The sequence below is a fragment of the Numida meleagris genome, chromosome 5, assembly GCF_002078875.1.
Source record: "Numida meleagris isolate 19003 breed g44 Domestic line chromosome 5, NumMel1.0, whole genome shotgun sequence".
Lineage (NCBI taxonomy): Eukaryota > Metazoa > Chordata > Aves > Galliformes > Numididae > Numida > Numida meleagris.
The window spans coordinates 12,957,371-12,973,975 of NC_034413.1; the positions used below are offsets into that span (position 1 = coordinate 12,957,371).

General features: G+C 44.1%; 1 protein-coding gene and 1 long non-coding RNA gene across 3 annotated transcripts in view; one reads left to right on the forward strand and one right to left on the reverse strand.

Annotated features, from left to right (window-relative positions):
- The window catches only part of FBXW4 (F-box and WD repeat domain containing 4), a 60,223-nt gene extending 48,769 nt beyond the window's left edge, over positions 1–11,454 (reverse strand). The window contains exons 1-2 of one of the 2 annotated variants that reach the window (XM_021397670.1): positions 11,096–11,454; positions 526–621 (exon numbers count right to left, since the gene is read on the reverse strand). In XM_021397670.1, the coding sequence (XP_021253345.1) occupies positions 526–621; positions 11,096–11,361 (362 nt within the window). In that variant the 5' untranslated portion in view covers positions 11,362–11,454. Of the gene's footprint in view, positions 1–525; positions 622–714; positions 1,517–11,095 lie in introns of those variants that run through there. The other variant, XM_021397671.1, reaches the window with a different exon arrangement.
- On the forward strand, positions 4,404–12,951 carry LOC110399280. The gene is made up of 2 exons (XR_002439067.1): positions 4,404–11,229; positions 12,133–12,951. It is a non-coding gene; the product is annotated as an uncharacterized LOC110399280 (long non-coding RNA).

Here is a 16,605-nt window from a genome sequence, read left to right on the forward strand (position 1 = left end):
CTCATTGTCAGAGCAGGGCAGAAAACTCCTGATGGTATACAGCAATAGACAAGCACACGATAGTTTGGAGTCTGAAGGCAACATTACTAAATCCAACCAGAACTGTACAGATCAGAGCAATGCCAAACTCAGGCTTTTATTGAGAGGAACCCTCAACTGGATGCCCCATCCCTGGAGGTGTTCAAGGCCAGGTTGGATGGGGCCCTGGACAACCTGATCTAGTGCCTGATTTAATGGTTGGCACCCCTGCCCACAGAAGGAGGGGTGGAACTAGATGATCTCTGAGGTCCCTTCCAACCCAAGCCATTCTATGATTCTATTAACTCAGTGTGAAACCCTAGGGTAAGACAACTACAGTTACCCCACATCCAGCTAGCCAGCAACATCCAAAATAGGCTAGGGACATCGCTTGTAAAACCCCATGGATCAGAAGGAGCATGAAACATCTCATTTTGGGGCACAGAGGCAAACTCAAGGCCCCTCAGCAACGGGCAGAACCAAGTAGAAGAGAATGGAGCCACTTGCTTGCATTTCCATTTCAGGACTGTTTCCCTCCGGCAGCGTCCGTGCCTCCAGTTCTGAGAGACTTTCACCCTTTCCTTCACTGGAATGCCAGGTGCTCTGCAGACAAAGGAGGAGAGATGAGGTTAGCAATCATGACTGACGCTACACAGAGCACAAATACACCCGAGCTGGTCACAGGTAAGTACTCACTCTGGTTCCACAAATGATGAGCTTGTAAACATTGATGGTGCCAGAGCCACACTAAAGAAAATGAACTTATGAAAGTTGATGAGAAAGGAATGCTGAGCAGAGTGGATGTTCATCAACAAAGAAAGCCATCCCTGATGATCACTATTGTACAGGCTTTAGATCTGATCAAGAACTGATCTGGTACACAGATAGAAGTTAAAATGAAATGTGATCAAGACTACACACAAGGAAATTACCAGAATGCCCAAAGAAACAGGACACCACTTTTCTAATGGAGACTAAAGAAAGCCAGTTAGGATAAGGACAGCAACATACAAGAACAGATAGAGGAAACTACAGTCAGAAGAATACTGAAACTAGAAGCTAGAAGAGTGTCCAGTCAGAAGAGCAGTAAAGAAACTGCTCCAGACCCTTATCTGCCTGACAATTACATAACCAGATACAGTAATTAGAAATCAACATAGGTTCAGACTAAAAGCAAAATTCATTCCTCTATATAACCACCCAGTGCACACACACCGCAAGTAAGATAGGCCATCATTTGCAGTAGCTCACCAAAAGACTAAGAATTCCACCTGGTTGCTGGGAAACTCCCTACTTCTAGTTAAAGTTACTCAAGGTTGCTAAGAGAGAGAGTCATACCCAGTCACTGGGATACAAATCAAAATTATTGGAACAAGCCAAGATCAACAGAGTTCAAAAAATTATAAAAGGTAAGTACCACAGACACCTGGGATCCACTTTAGTGAGTACATGAAATTACCCAGTTGAAGCAGCTGTTCAATATCTGCTTTGCCTTCATGATCTAGAGTTAATTTAAAAAAGATTTAAATAAAAGCAACACATCATAGTCTTAACTATTCAATATAATTGGTGGAGCTGCTAAGGTGGAAAGGACGAGTAAAAAAAAAAAAAAAAGACATTCTTGAAATTATCCTTTGTAACTGGGCATTGTGAGCCATTTTCTAGATTACAAATTGAGTTTTTTTCCCTTTTCATGCATTTCTCAGCTATGAAAGTTCCCAACCACTTGGGATGAAAGGAAGATCCTTAGACCGTTGATAGATGGAGACTGGTGCCCAGCCAGGACCAGCTCCTCTTCACATCTCTACCATGCCCCCAACACAATTCCATTTTTGGGTACTCTGTCATTTTTAAAACAAAGATTAGCTCTCTGTAAATAAACATCTCCTGTGGTTGTTAATGGGTGTAGGAATCTCTAACCTGGCCTTGGGGCTTGGCCAGATTCTCATTTTCCCAGCCTTCCTTCCATAGCCTCAGGCTCTTTAGGCTCTTTTTTTTTTTTCTCTTCACCTTTCCCTCCCCTTTTCTATGCTTTCCGGCACTTAGTCACCATTATAATTTGACTGCATTCCTGGGCATTTGACCCATTTTAAACAAAAACAGAAACCACACACAGAAAAGATCTTCGGCCCTTAGACACCTGTGCAACTATAGGTTTATGATCGGTAGCGCCACACCAAATGAAAGTGAATTTAGGAAGCTACAAGCTCTTTATTTCTCTTAACCTTTAAAAAAAAAAAAAGGGAATAAAATTAAATCTCTAGAGTTAGCCTAGGCTGCAAGAAGAGGAATTCCATTTAAGGAGAGCACTTGCAGGGGCTTGTGGGGCCATACAGCATCTGAGACGAGGAATGCACAGCACTGAGAAGTCAGGTCAGGTCCAGCAGTCGCCTCATTGCTTATTACTCTCCCAGACAGAATTCAGGCTCTCCGCCTACATCCAGTTCCATTCATTACTCCAAAACTCTTCTCCTCCCTATGCTCAGCCCTCAGTTAAGTTCTCCCCACGTACAGATTTAAAGTCACTAGCTTTCATGGTGATGGAAAACGCACTCATGCCACAACCCCCCAACACACACTGGCCCAGCCAGATATCCTGAGCTCAGCGCACAAACCCTACGAAGACTAGATGCAATTTCCACAGTTCAAAAAAAAAAAAGAAAAAAAAAAAAAAGGTGAATCCAAGGTCAAAAAAGAAGCCTTCAGCTTAAAAAGCTGGTCACTTTCTTAGCCTGGGGTGGGCAGCAGACCTTGATCCTTCTACCACTGAAAGAGAAATTTCAGAAGAGAATATTCCATGCTGGCTTGGCCCACACTATCAGTTCACTATTGTAGTTACTCCTGGAACAGACACTCTGCTCTTCCGTGCACATCAACAGTTCTTGTTAGAAAAGGCCAGGAGAGTTGAGGGGAAGGACTATTTGTCAACAGTGGGGCTCTTTGTGTTATTTCTTTGGGAGTGGGTTGTTTGTTTCGGGGTGGAGAGGGGGGGGGGGGGGGGTTACTGTTAATAGACGTACTGTTCACCCAGTCTGCCTTCTCTGTACAACAATTCTCAATTAATTTAATTTAAACATGTATTAGAAGCATCCACATACTCCATATATTTCCATTTATTCAAAATAGAAGCAGGAGGTAGGACAGAACACATGAAGGCCATGAGAAGGGAGATGTAAAAGTTGGACCGATACGTTCCTTTGCCAATTCCATGGCAGCAGAGACGAAACTGCAATGACTTTCAGTGTTGGTCGGAGACATTTGCTCCCCTGTACCAAGAAGGAAGTCAAACCGAGGCCAGCGATGGAATCAAGTGCTGACATCCAATTTAATCTGTTTCTTCAACAGCAACTCCAAGAATACATCAGCAAAGGTGACAAGCAACACCATCAGTGCACTAGAGCAATTCTCAAATCTTGGAAAGCTAAAAAGGGTGTCACTATATAAATTTAATCACATGATAACAACAACAACAAAAAATATATATTCCTTTTCTCCCCTACAAGAACTATGTGTAAATCTAAGAATTTCTCCATGATGACCTGAGACAATCGACAGTCACCACACATCTATACCAAGTGGTTGACGTAACCAAGTACCTTCCACTTCAGCAACTGGATTGAACAATTGAAGATTAACAAGGCTAACCCACCTCACAAAGAAGATGTTGTGGAGGGACCACAATCCACAGCCAGTGAATAACTTGACCTTTCTTAGTATGCAGTCCTGCAAAATGTCAGCTGGTATTCAATACACGCTTAAGTGTTCTGTGAAATCAAGATCGTAGCATTCGAGTTCTCATAGAAACCATCCAACAGTGAACTTCAAGACTGCAGGAGGCTAACTCACTGAGGAAGGACTAGTATTTTCACTAGGAACAACATAGTGCTGCATCAGAGTGCAAGTGAAGTGCAGCCCAGCATCCTAGAAGGATGACAGAAAACACACAATGAAGTGAGCATTGTGATGTAAAAATCTAGTGAAATCTGAGCAAAATGCTCTTAAAACCCAAGCAATGTTCGGAGTGCATCATTTTATCACCTGTGCTAAGGGTGACTACTATTAACAGCCTATAAAAAGTCACATGATCTGGAACATATATGGCTATCTTTTTAATTTATTTATTTATTTATTTTTAATTCAAAAGTGCTCAATCAGGATTCCAAACCATGTGGTGCAACATATGATCTAAGCTAATGCATGCTTCCAATTGCATGTGTTCCTGGTGGAAGTTTCCTTTAGAAAGTCTTTGTTTCACTATGAAAGGGAAGCTGAACATTCGTCACAGAGTGAGAGAGAGTTCCAGGATAAAAGTCATCCCAACCAACCCACTATAAAGGAATTTTCATTTCCCTCTTCCTACTTCACCCAACTCTCCAAAAAAAAAAAAAAAAAAGTGTAAGTATTTTGCTTAAATTATCGATTTCCTCTCTTTCTTGGCAGAGTTACCAGAAGAAATACAATACTCCTTCAGGAGTTCACTTCCCAGCTGCTGAAGTGAGAGACTGGGACTATCCTCCCCCAGCACCACTGACCTCAGCCACCATGGCAGTTGCTGGCCTGGTCCCCCCAAAAAGCTGCAAAAGAAGGAATCACTCAACTAGAGATTAAGCATATCTCCTCCTAAAGCTTCCCCTCCAGCAGCTTTTGCCTTCAACGATTCCCTCCACAGACGAACTCTTTTGCCACTAGAAATGGCATTTCTGCAATAGCAAGAGTTTCTGTGTTTTACTGCATCTCAGGGAGAATCCTATTGACCGTCTACAATTTCAGCATGTGCCAAAACAATGGTGCCTGCAACAACAAATACCACGTTACAGAAGGTAACACCAATATGTCATACTGTATATTTTCCCAGCTGCATGGAGCGTCCTAACCCACTGAAGTCCTTTGCATTTTGCTACATTTTCAGTGCTGAAGAGCTCATCTGGAAATGCAAGTCTGCAGAGACCTGCTGCAGAGACTCAATCTCTTCTACGGAGAAAATCTGCTGTCTGCATAAAAGCCATCACCAGCCTGCCTCCAGCCTGACTGGAAGGGTCATACAGAGGAACAAATAGGTCATAGTGGCTAAGCCCCCCTTTCAACCTTGGCCCTGTGGCAGAGATGGCTAACACAGGGACCAACTGCACTTATTTGTGTAATCGGGACACACCTGTTGAGTGGCAGGGTCTCCATGCATTTGCAAGTCATGGCCCACCAACAGACAGCCAAGAGGGAAAAGCTATTTATGTCAGGAGCTCCTGTTGCTGTCCTCAAGAAGTTGGCGTGCTTTCAGTACAGCTCTTCCAGCATAAAAATTCCACCTGAATTCCTTTAGCACATGGCCCATTTTTAGCTTACCGCCAGGTTCAGTCTGTCTTCTGCACTCAACCCCCTCCTATGTGACGTGGGTTCAAGCAACACCAAGATGGAAGACAGCTCTACTGACTTCTCTCACTGCTCCTTGCCTCCAGTGGTGCCACTAAGCTACCTCGGTCAGACATTAGCAGGCAGTGCAAGCAGGCTACACAGCCTCACAGATCCTGTGAACGATCCACCTGCATGAAGAAGCCAGAAACTTCTAATCAGAATAGAGTTTCTGTACACGCAGCAAAGACAGGCATCCTCACAGAGACTTCCAAAAAAATCCCCACCTATCATCACCTGCTCGGAGGCAGATCACTGCCATCAGATCCCTCCTCCCTCACTGATGATCCCCTACCCCGCAATGGGAACTCAGATAGAAACTCCAGGCAGGATAATGCTGCTCTCAAGGACCCATGTAGTCCATTTGGAGCTGAAATCTAGGCTGCTTAAAAAATTAATAGCCCAGGAAGATCCGAGCAAACCTGCAGCTCCTCAATAGCCATCATGTACGTTCTGAATTGAAAGAGCAGACTGTCAAGGTAATATTGGTACAGAGTGAAATAGCACATAGTTATTTCACTCATGCTGCTTACAGGAACAACAGCAATAGGCACAGCATACATTTCCAAAGCCCTGAACTAGATAAAATTCTTCTGCTGCTTTGAACTTGTGAAGATTGTAAAGGGAGGGTACGCAGGCCCCTTACAATTTCCCATTCCCACATCAAGAAATTGTTTCGATAACTTTGGCATTCTGGCTGCCCAGAAGTGGTAGTTTAAGACAGTAAGAATCTAACAGGCGTTCCTAAAACGCACAGACTTTTCCAGCACAAAGCAATAGCTGTGTGCCCTCTTCCAGGCTTTAGCTGTTATTGCAGTATCCTCCCTAGAGAGTTCCCCTGTGCACTGTCTGCACCAGCTCATCGCCTACTTCAGTTCTGACTTAAAGATGGCAAAACAGCTCTTAAAAGATGAAGGAAATGGAAGGAGCTTTCCATGCTGCCTCACTCCCTCCCCCTCCAGTACTGAAGGCAGAGGTCTCCAATGATTGCTGCAGTTTGCATTTGGATTTGACTTGCATAGATTGGCCATTTCCTGCTCCTGCAGGTGTATATATTTTTCCAAGATCTGTAGAAAACACTGCCTTTATTAACTCACAGAAATGCTTACACTAGTTCTTAAATACTCTAAGACAATAAAGTCCCCCATTAACTAATCTATTTTTCTGGTCTGGAGAAGACCTGACAGTGCTAGTGGGCAAGGCAGGATGAGAGATGGGAGAGAGAAAACATGTAGCAGAATGTTTCTGTATTTTGACAACAGCTATTAATGTATTACAAAGAGCACACTGTCAAGCTACTTAGGTTGCAACTTTTAACTTGCCCTTTAAAATTCCTTTGTAACAAAGAGGAAATAAGTTTAGCCCAGCTGCAACTTTATTCCTTTCTTCCAGGCTTTATTTAAAGAACCACCTTGCAACGAGCTCTCTGGCTCTCCAGTTTCTCCAGTCCAAGGTGGTCCAGAAGGCAGGCACTGGCTGAGGGCTCACAGCACCCTCTTCTATTCCTGGCTCTGACACTGACCTGCTGCACAGAGGGCAGCTTGGTTCACATCTCCGTGCCTCGCTGCCCTCCCAGCCCTTGTTTACTCTGTCTATTTAGGCAACAAGCTCTTCTGGGCAGAGACTGCTCTTGCTGGGCCTGTACAACAGCTGGCAAAACAGACACAGGCTACCAGACACAACTGTAAAATCACTATACTCACCAGAAACCCCAGAGGCTTTGTGCTACTGCTCAGCTATGGTTTAGCTGCAAAAAGAATTATTAAGCCGTATTCTTCTGTGAAATGCTGCCATGCATTTTTGGAAGAAAAATGCTCCACTCACCTTACGTCATAAAGACAGGTCTTGACTCTTGCCTGAGCAGCTCCTGTCACTGAGTGGAGCAAAACTCTTCTGTGTGGGGACTATCTTTTTACCATGCCCATAACAAAGTCTTATTGCAGTACAGGTCTACACATAAAATTAACACAACTACACAGAGCAAAAGGCAGCCTGACATAGAGACAGGTGCCAAGAACCACATACATCCAAACCCACTGCAGACTTCCAAAACAGTAACACAATATTCTATTAAGCATTTACTTACTCCTGATTCAAAGAAGAAAAAGTATGTTTTCAACACCAAGAATGTACTTAAGAACCTTTCCAAGTCAGGCCCTGCTATCCCTAATATACACTAACTCAATTGGTGCAGGTCTAGTGATTCCCCTGCTGAGGAATGAAGACGATGGAAACATGGCACAAAGCAAATTTCTTTCGTCTTTGTATGTGCATGATTGAAACAATACCTCAAATACTTCACTTCACTTACACACACAGCTCCTCATTAGCTGAATCTATCAGAAAGGGCAAATAGGAGAGGCTTGTCAATGTTGTGAATATGCTTTTCAGCATAACAACTCATGCCTAGGATTAAGTTCATATCTCCCTTTGACAACATTAGCCAATCAATTGAACACTGTTTAAGCCTAAGTATATGTGCTGAGATAAAAATAGCCGGTAAAAGTGGATAGCCAAGATGGGAAGAGGGTAATCTTAAAAGTTAAGTCAAATTGTTTTAGGTACGATACTTTTTCTTTCCCATGCTGCTCTACAGCTAGGGTTTTGCAACCAGTTTCTAATAAATGTTCTCTCTTCCCTAATTGGGCACGAAAAATTCTTGTACGCAAGCTCACTGTGCAAACGGTTGTTTCACACACAAGCTAAAGCCTGCTTCCTCTGATCTTCCTGTTACAATTACCTGAAGATATACCTAACAGAAACAACATTTTAAAGAAATGGTGTCATTTTCAAGTTAATCAGTCTTTAAAAAATGGGGAAGTGGAGGAGGGGGGATAAGTTTCACAGCTATCTTATACTCTAAGCTCAAATTTATCTCTATTTACAAAGCATTAACAGATGGCTTATCAAAAGCCATTTAACAGCAGAAATGATCAAACTAGTTCTGAGATTTTTTTTGTTTAAGCAGTAAGAACTCCCTAGACTAGTTTTTAACTTATGCCAGCCTCTCAGGGACCATCAGTCTAAGATCTAATGTTAGAACCATGCACATTATTTCATTAAGTACATTTACCACAAACCGTTCCAGCCTTTGCTTTCTTGATTGCAGACAGAATTGCACAAATACCTCTTGAAAGTAAAAAACAGTGTTTGCCTCATGCAGTGTTATCCAAAATGTGCAACAGAAGCCTCAGCTCTTGAGCAAGCCATAGCCAAGCATGACATGCTCAAGACTGACTCTGTGTGATTAAGAAAGCACAGCTGTCAAGAAGGTCCAACTACCCATTATCTTCACCATCATTCTATTTACCTAATGATATTCTAGCTTAAACACCTGCTTGGCTCAAATTTAATCTTCAGTGAGCAACCTACCAGTTTCTTATTCAGAATTACTCTCAGGAAGAAAGGCTGTGTGCCTACAAGCTTACCTAGCTCCCCTCCCCAACTTACATTGGTTAGTCAAATAAAATATAACCCCTCTCCTCAAATCTTCACCCTTCAGTTGCAATAAGAGCAATAGTGGAGATTGCTCTTGATCTTGGAGACACACATGAGGCACAGGCAGTATAAAAAAGACATGGCTATTTAAAACCCTCAAGCTGCCACACAGGCTATTAAACTCTTCATCAGCTAAGTACAGACTTTATAACTGTACCACAACCCAACACATGCATTTACTGCCATTCTTTTGGAGATGTACAGATACTCAGACCCCCCCACATCAAGATATGTCCTTGTCTTTTATCTTTTGCCAGAACTGTCAGACTCACTGGAGCAAGACTCTTGAAACTTCCCCCAGATGCTGGATGTCCTCACAGGGAACACAAGTGTTTGGCTTTCAGGTATTGTCCAAAAGAACTGGCACACTATCTATTTCAAAGAACTGAAGATTGCATGAGCCTTCCATGAAGTTAAAAGTAATTAAAAGATTCATTCTCTGGGATATCTCAAGGATCCTACATGACCAGATCATAATGCCACAGTGCATTGCTGGTGATTGAACTCCCTAGGACCAAGGCAGTGCTGACCAATGCAAAAAGCAACGCTCTGTACTAGAGTCCAAAGAAAATTTGAAAATAGGGCTCAGCACAAAAGCACATCCTAGAATGACTAACAAAACAAAACAAAACAACTAACCAAAGCAACTCTGTTCATAGTGAATCTAACAGCACTGAAATCCCTGGGAGCTCATGACACTCAAGCACCCTTCCCTTCACTTAAACTCTCTGACCTAACAAACTTCTTCTGTAGCTGTTTATAGACCCACATTCCTCTGCAGGGGGAAGTGGTGGTCCTTACATGTGCTGCACCTGCTCCGCTGTACACCTGATCCCTCCTGCAGCCGAAGCAGCATAGTATCACCTTATTCTTAATGAAAAATACAGAACTTCATTTCCTCAGAAGACAAAATCATATATCATGGTAGACAGAGTCCTACGCATAACCATTCTGCAGCACTTACTCCTGCTTACCTCCTAGGGAACTGTGGTTAACTTTCCAAGCCCAGTCTTTGGCTGCAGCATCCATTGGCTATAGGCCTAAATCCACAAAAACTGACTGGGTTAAAGTCCTGGCCTGAAGACCCAACAGAGATTTTTAGCACCGCTGAAGTCCTGCTCCTAAGAGGAGGGGCCACAGCTGCTTCTCTGTGCTTGTGCTACTGACAAGGTAGTACTATGAGACAGCGAAACAGGCTTCAAACATCCTTTACGATTAATGTCAACAGTGTTTAGGGCAACAATACTGCATTCCTGGATAAGAAACAAGATCCTGGATCTCAGGCTGGCAGCTATAGGGAAACACAGGAAGCGATTCAGAGAGCCTAAAGCACACAAACTCCCTCTTGGGATCCCTGAGGTAGCAAGGGAAGCCCATGTGGTGTGGCTGCCTCCGAGTGGCGTTCTGCGTGCCAGCAAATGGAGAGAGGAAACGCAACCTGTGGGTTCTTACCAAGTGCCATCAAGGCCGAAAGCCCCAAAGCACTTCAAGAAAGACACTGGTGTCACACACAGCATAACTACCAAGCTTTGTACGTCTAATAGCACATCTAGGCACATCCTCCAGGCCTTTCCTCAGCCGCCAGCCCAGATTTTGCTCCCTCACAGCCACTTTTCTGAGGCATCTTTGAGGCTCTGGCAGACACAGGCAAGGCAGAGTGCTGCTCGGGAGCTGTGCGGGACAGCCCACCTCCCCGAGCGCAGACACCGCGTCGGGCCTCGGGGGTCTCTGGAGAACTGAGCTCATTCGGAGAGGCCCTCGAGCTCCAGAATCTGAGAGCTGCTCCTGCCGGGCCTGGTGCTTAGCGAGCCCCCGCTACGCTCTCGCGGGAACAGGAAGCGCTTCCCCACACCCCTCAGCCCTTCTGGGCACAGCCGGGCTCAGACCCCGCCGCCCCGCGCAGACCCGGGGCCGCCGCGCGCAGTCCCTCCCCTGGCAGGGCGGCCCCGGCGCTCGCCGCCCCTCTTGGAGCAGAGTAAAGACGGCGCAGCCGCGCTTCGAGAATAGCGCCCCTCTTCCCTCCTCCCCCTTACGGCGGCAGGGAGCCCCCCTTAGCGACTACGCCAGGAGCGCAGCACGCCCCTTAGCAACCAGCTAGGCCGCAGCATCCCCGGCCTTTCCTAGCCGCCGCGGCCGCCTCCCCCCGCCCTTCCGCCGCGGAGGCCGAGCTTACAGGTCGGTGCCGAGCTGGGTGAAGCCGGAATTGAGGCACCCGCGGGCTATGCGCTTCCAGAGGAGATCGCGGCTACTGAGGAAGCGCAGGCGGCGGCAGACCTGGCCCAGGCGGCCCAAGGCCTGCACGTCCAGGTAGGAGCAGATGAGGAGCAGCAGCTCCTCGGGTAAGGCCCAGAGCGGGGAGGAGGGGGAGGAGGAGGGGGGGGAGGCGGCCCGGGATCCCCCCTCCGCCTGGGGGGATCGGGGGCTGCTCTTCCTCCCCATGGAGCAGCAGCTCCTGCCCCTCCTCCCCGGGAGCCGGAGCTGCTGCTGCCCGGGGGAGGCCAAGCCATGGACGGGGGCAGCCGCTCCCCAGTCACATGGGGCAGGAGCCGCTGCCTGTCACTGCCCCCCTCCGGGGGAGGAGGCGGCGGCGGCGGTCGGGGGGGGGACACCGTCGTTAGGGAATTAATTCATTAACGGGAGCCACCGGGGCTACCCCCACCTCGATCCGCCACGAAGCTGATCCTTCCCCACCCGACCCCCACCCCCCACCGGCCCGTGCATGGGTTATTATTCTTTATAGCAGGGATTAATAATGTCACCTTATTGATCTGTTCATTAATAACGTGAATAATTAATGGCCAGAATGGTGATCGTTGGTAACCAGAGCATCTGCTCCACCACCTGGCTGGGTGCAGCACTCCTGCTAAGGAAGGTGAACAGCAAGGTGATTACTGCTCATTAATTACCCTTGAGCAGAGTCAGTAGTTCTTGTCACCCACCAGATGACAGCAGGGGTCATCTGGTGTTACACTGCAGTTCTCAACTCCCAGATTCCCTGAGCCACTTAAAAGAAAGCGTCTTCCTTACGAAAGAAAGGGCCTTGGTGCGGAGGATTTAGGGCTGGTTTGTCACTCAGACTCTTTGGTGCCATCCATTCCATGGAGCAGGGGCTGAAAAAGTGCTCATACTTCATACATGTATGTGTGCACATATATGCACACCACCACGAAGAACAGTTCATAATAACTGAGTCATTGTTGCCATCCACAGGAGCCTGGAGTACTGACAGCACAGAAGGATCCTGGTCCAAAATGGCAAAGTAGCCCTCCACAGACTGTGGAGCAGGAAAATATGAGTATAATGTTGTATTATTCTTTCTTACAGTATTTTCCACTCTACAGAAGCCTGAAATACTTAGGGAAACTTCTGCCTCAGAATTAAAAAATATATAAATTATGAAAAGTGAATCATCTACCTAGAATTCTTTGTACAGGCATTGTTTACCAACCACATGCTACAGGTCCTTTTGCACAGTGGAGCTGGAAAATAAATTTCAGCATATAATGAGGTTACCATAGTAGACAGGCCTTTTATACACTTACTTGCATCCTGTTCCAGAAGGTCATCTCATCTGTTTAATCTCAAGCACTCAAATATTCATATATCTAAATCACCAGCTCTGGAGGCCTTGTATTTGAGAGGTTCAAAACTGCCAGCTGAGCAACTGTCTGGTCCATTTACACTGAGTTTCAGTGCACCCTGGAAGTCAAGGAGGTTCTGGAGGATCAGAAGACAGCAAATGTTTTATCAACATTTCTAATGAGTGAATCAGATGGTCAGAGTAATTCAAAATCTCACAACTTCAGATTAAGTTCAGGTAAAATAACAGCACATCTGGTACAGGACTTAAGTGGCCAATTGAAAGGGAGGTAATAGAACAAACATTACTTAATAAAAGATTATGGAGAATTTATGTGAATTCAGTATTTTTTTTTTTTGGATGACATTAATCTTAAGCATGTAATTATAAGTACCTCTTTTGTAATCGACTTTGGCAATGTCTGAAACATTAAATTTGTTAAAAGCTGACTGACTCTTCTGTCTTAAATTGTTATTGTAAAGAAAGGTTTATTATCAAGTTGGTCTTTCTCCAGTGGGATTCCACAGAGACAGCATATGGATCCTACATTATTTGATGTTTTTATTAGTGACCTGAAAAAATAATCTGAAATCATTATTAGCAAAGTTTTGTAGAAGGCACAAAGCCTCAGGGAAGAGGCCAAGGGTGCTTATGGCTGCATAACCTTATGTTAAGTTTAGGCATAATCAAATCATACGTTTTTCAATCAAGTCAAATGTGAAGTCTCACATCTAGGAACAAAGAATGTAGGTCACACTGAAAGGATGTAACTCTATCCTGCAAAGCCGCAATTCCGTAAAGACTTCATTAAGATGAATAATCAGCTAAACATGAGCTCCTTCTGCAGTGCTGTGACCAAAGGGCTGGGAAACAAACAAGAGCCAGAAGGTTGTTTTACCTCTGGTTTTGACGCTGTTGTGATGGCTTTGGAAATAATTTGTCCAGCCAACATTTCAAGAAGGATGTTGAAAAACTAGAGGGTTTTCAAAGAAGAGCAGTAAGAATGATTGCAGGACTGTCAAACATGTTTTATAGGGAGAACCAAAGTGCTCAGTCTATTTAGCTTTCTAAAGAGGTTAGGGTGTGAGGTGATCATACCTTACGAGCACTGAAACAGGAAGAAGAATCTGGTGATACCAGGACCTTCAGTTTAGCGGACAAAGTGATAAGATCACTTGACAGAAGGTGATGGGAAACAAATCTATAAGTAAAACATGTTTTTGTAGGGAAGCTATTTTAAACAATATCAGACTTTTTTCCCCCTAAGACTGACTAGACTACAACAACTAAAACTTAAAGTCAGGAATTGATCTAGCGAGTCCTAACTCGGTATATCAGACTGGACAGTCAAAGGGGCCTCTTCTCATTTTAGGCTCTGTTAGTATACAAGTGCTACATCTGCCATGTCTGAAATCTCCTTGCACTCCGTGACACCATTTTGCCAGTGTACAGGAGCCTTGTTTGTGCTTGAGCCCTTCACCAAGGAAGGTACTTGGTGCATGTTGGAAGAAGTCTGTCTGCAAAGTGCCACGTGCAGTGTAGCATGTGCCAATATGAGAACCATATGTTCTCATATTATGATAATTATGATAGTTATGATAATTAAGTCCACAGAAGTAGGGTCTTTCTTACCCCTCTCCATTTTGTGACCCAAGGTATAAATAACTGTGAAAGATTTGGCTAAGATGAAACATGTTTACAAGCAGTGATCATACAGATGGTCAAATCCCATCCAGACAGGTGTCACAAACAATATTATGAAGAAACCAATGATATTTTTAAAAGTAATAACATTTTGTAGCGTGGACAATTGCCTTACAACATTGCAACAACAATTATTCTTCACCCTAAACACTATGATCTGTTACTTTTTTTCTTTGCAAGAGGAACGGACCTGCAGCCCCACACAATTCTCAGGTGCAGTTTCAGCTGCTGCAACTGCTGTGGAGCTGTCAGTGCTGTGCATCATGGGCTGAGATGGCACTTGTCTTCTCAGCAATACGGAACAAAGTGCATAGGTAGCTGTCTGCAGGAGCAAGAAGTAAAGAAGGTTTGGAAGCATTTCTAAAACTGTACGTGTAACATGATAATTTCCATACAATGGTCATACTATAATAATGAAGTCAGTGCAGGTGCCCAGTGCAGGATAGGTCAATAAATAATACAGCCTTCACAAATCTTACAAAGATTCCAATCCTTTCATGGTTCATGACCTCCCTGAACCTCTAGAAAATAGAGTGGGGTTCTGTGCTGAAGCAGCAGATCATTCCAGCATCATAGCTTGCAGGATTTGTAAACTGAAAATGAGGGCTGACACCTGTAAAGCTTATGCTTCAACAGTGCAAGTCAATGAAATCCAGCTTGGAAGAAATTCCATTTCGATACCTGCCTGTCTTTTCTTCCTTTTTTCTTTTTTCTTTTCCTGTCTTCAAGGGGTTTTATTCTTCTTTGCAGTGCCCTCAAATACACCTTTCCAGCTAAAGACACAATCATGTGGACAGCTCTTTGTTTTGTTTTTCCTTCCAACCAATGCTTTTGTGTATTTCTGAAACTTAAGACACCTCCTCTGCTACTACAGTACTTATCTGTAACACCATCGCTTTGAGGGATTAAAGCAGGTTACTTGTTACACACTTAGATCAAGAGTTATCTGAGTAGAAAGTCTATCCCGTTCAGGTTGGCGGAATCTGTTTTTGATCTTGAGTTGTTTTGATTTTCTCTGAGAGCAAGTAACATGTTATTTTAACTTCTGAATAAGGTGTGCTACCTGACTGTGTCTCTTCTGTTTGGCAGAAAGGATTAGAAACCTCCACGGAACTTGCACTCTATTAAAGCAGAGTGCTCACCATTGAGAACCAAGGAGCTGAATTGTTTTCAGATTATATGTGTGTGTGTGTCTTTCCCACATCAAAGACTTTGATGGAAGCTGTTCACGCTATTGTCAGGAATGCAGGGATTGGCACAAAGGTGATTAGCAAAATTGCTTTTCTGCAGTAGAAGCACAAAAAATATCAAAGGATTAAAGAGGATAAAATTAAAAGATTATGCTGAATTTAAGGGTGAATTTTCTCCTTTTTTTCCCCTCAGTTTATATGCACTGATTTGGTTTTACCTATAAGAGGACTGCCAGAAGAAGTCAGAACTAGCAACTATTTGGTATGTGTTCTGTAAAAAGACGAGGAAAAATCTTCCCTTGAAAATAATCCCAACAGACCCTATTCTGTGTAGTTCCAAACCACAGCTACAAGGAGCTCTTAGTGAGAGCGAAGGGCGCCCAGCCAGCAGCCATCCCTACCAGGTACTTAGCAGCCACAGGATCAGGACCTTTATTCATACCTATGCTGAAAATTATGAAAACAAACAATTCCGTATATCAGTTTGTCAGCAGCGATGCTGTTTGTTTACTTTTCTCACTACACTCTGCTGACAAAGATACTAAACCGAGGGGGTCGCTCTCATTATCCACTTACCAGGCACATGCAACGCTTTTGTATTTTCGTCAGCAGCTAAGCTGCTTGAATGGCTTGAAAAAAAGAAGAAAGGCAATAAAAATGGACTGTCAGATATTTTCGTGTATCAAAACCAACTGTTGAGCGTTATGGAAGTTCTCCTAAATTGTAGTGCAGTTAGAAAAAAATGTATCACCTCCCCTCACCAGCAGAATTGCCTCCTCTTGCTGCTTCAGACTCTGTTTACTGTTCGTTTTATTCTGAGCAGTCTTCTATCACCATTTTCTAAGTACCAACCCCACACCTATTTCTTGTCTTTGCGTTTTGAGTTTGGTTTGTTTGTTTTGCCAGTCTGTTATTTTCTGAAAGTCACCCAGATTATTTTATTTGTTTTTAACCTCATTTATCAAAGTATTATCTACAGCATCTGTTCGGAAAATGTTCATTTTAACTGTTTTCCCAACAATGACCTTCTTCCTACCCCCGAGGCCACATCAAGATGTCACTCACCAGACAGCTGTGGAATTTGGAATCATTCCTTTTAAATGCTTTACAATTCCAAATGGTAGATTTCTAATGGCACAATATGATTGCCACAAAGATCTTTAAATTTCCCAATCCTCCCGGCTTCAAAGGCTGGACCGTCCTTGATCT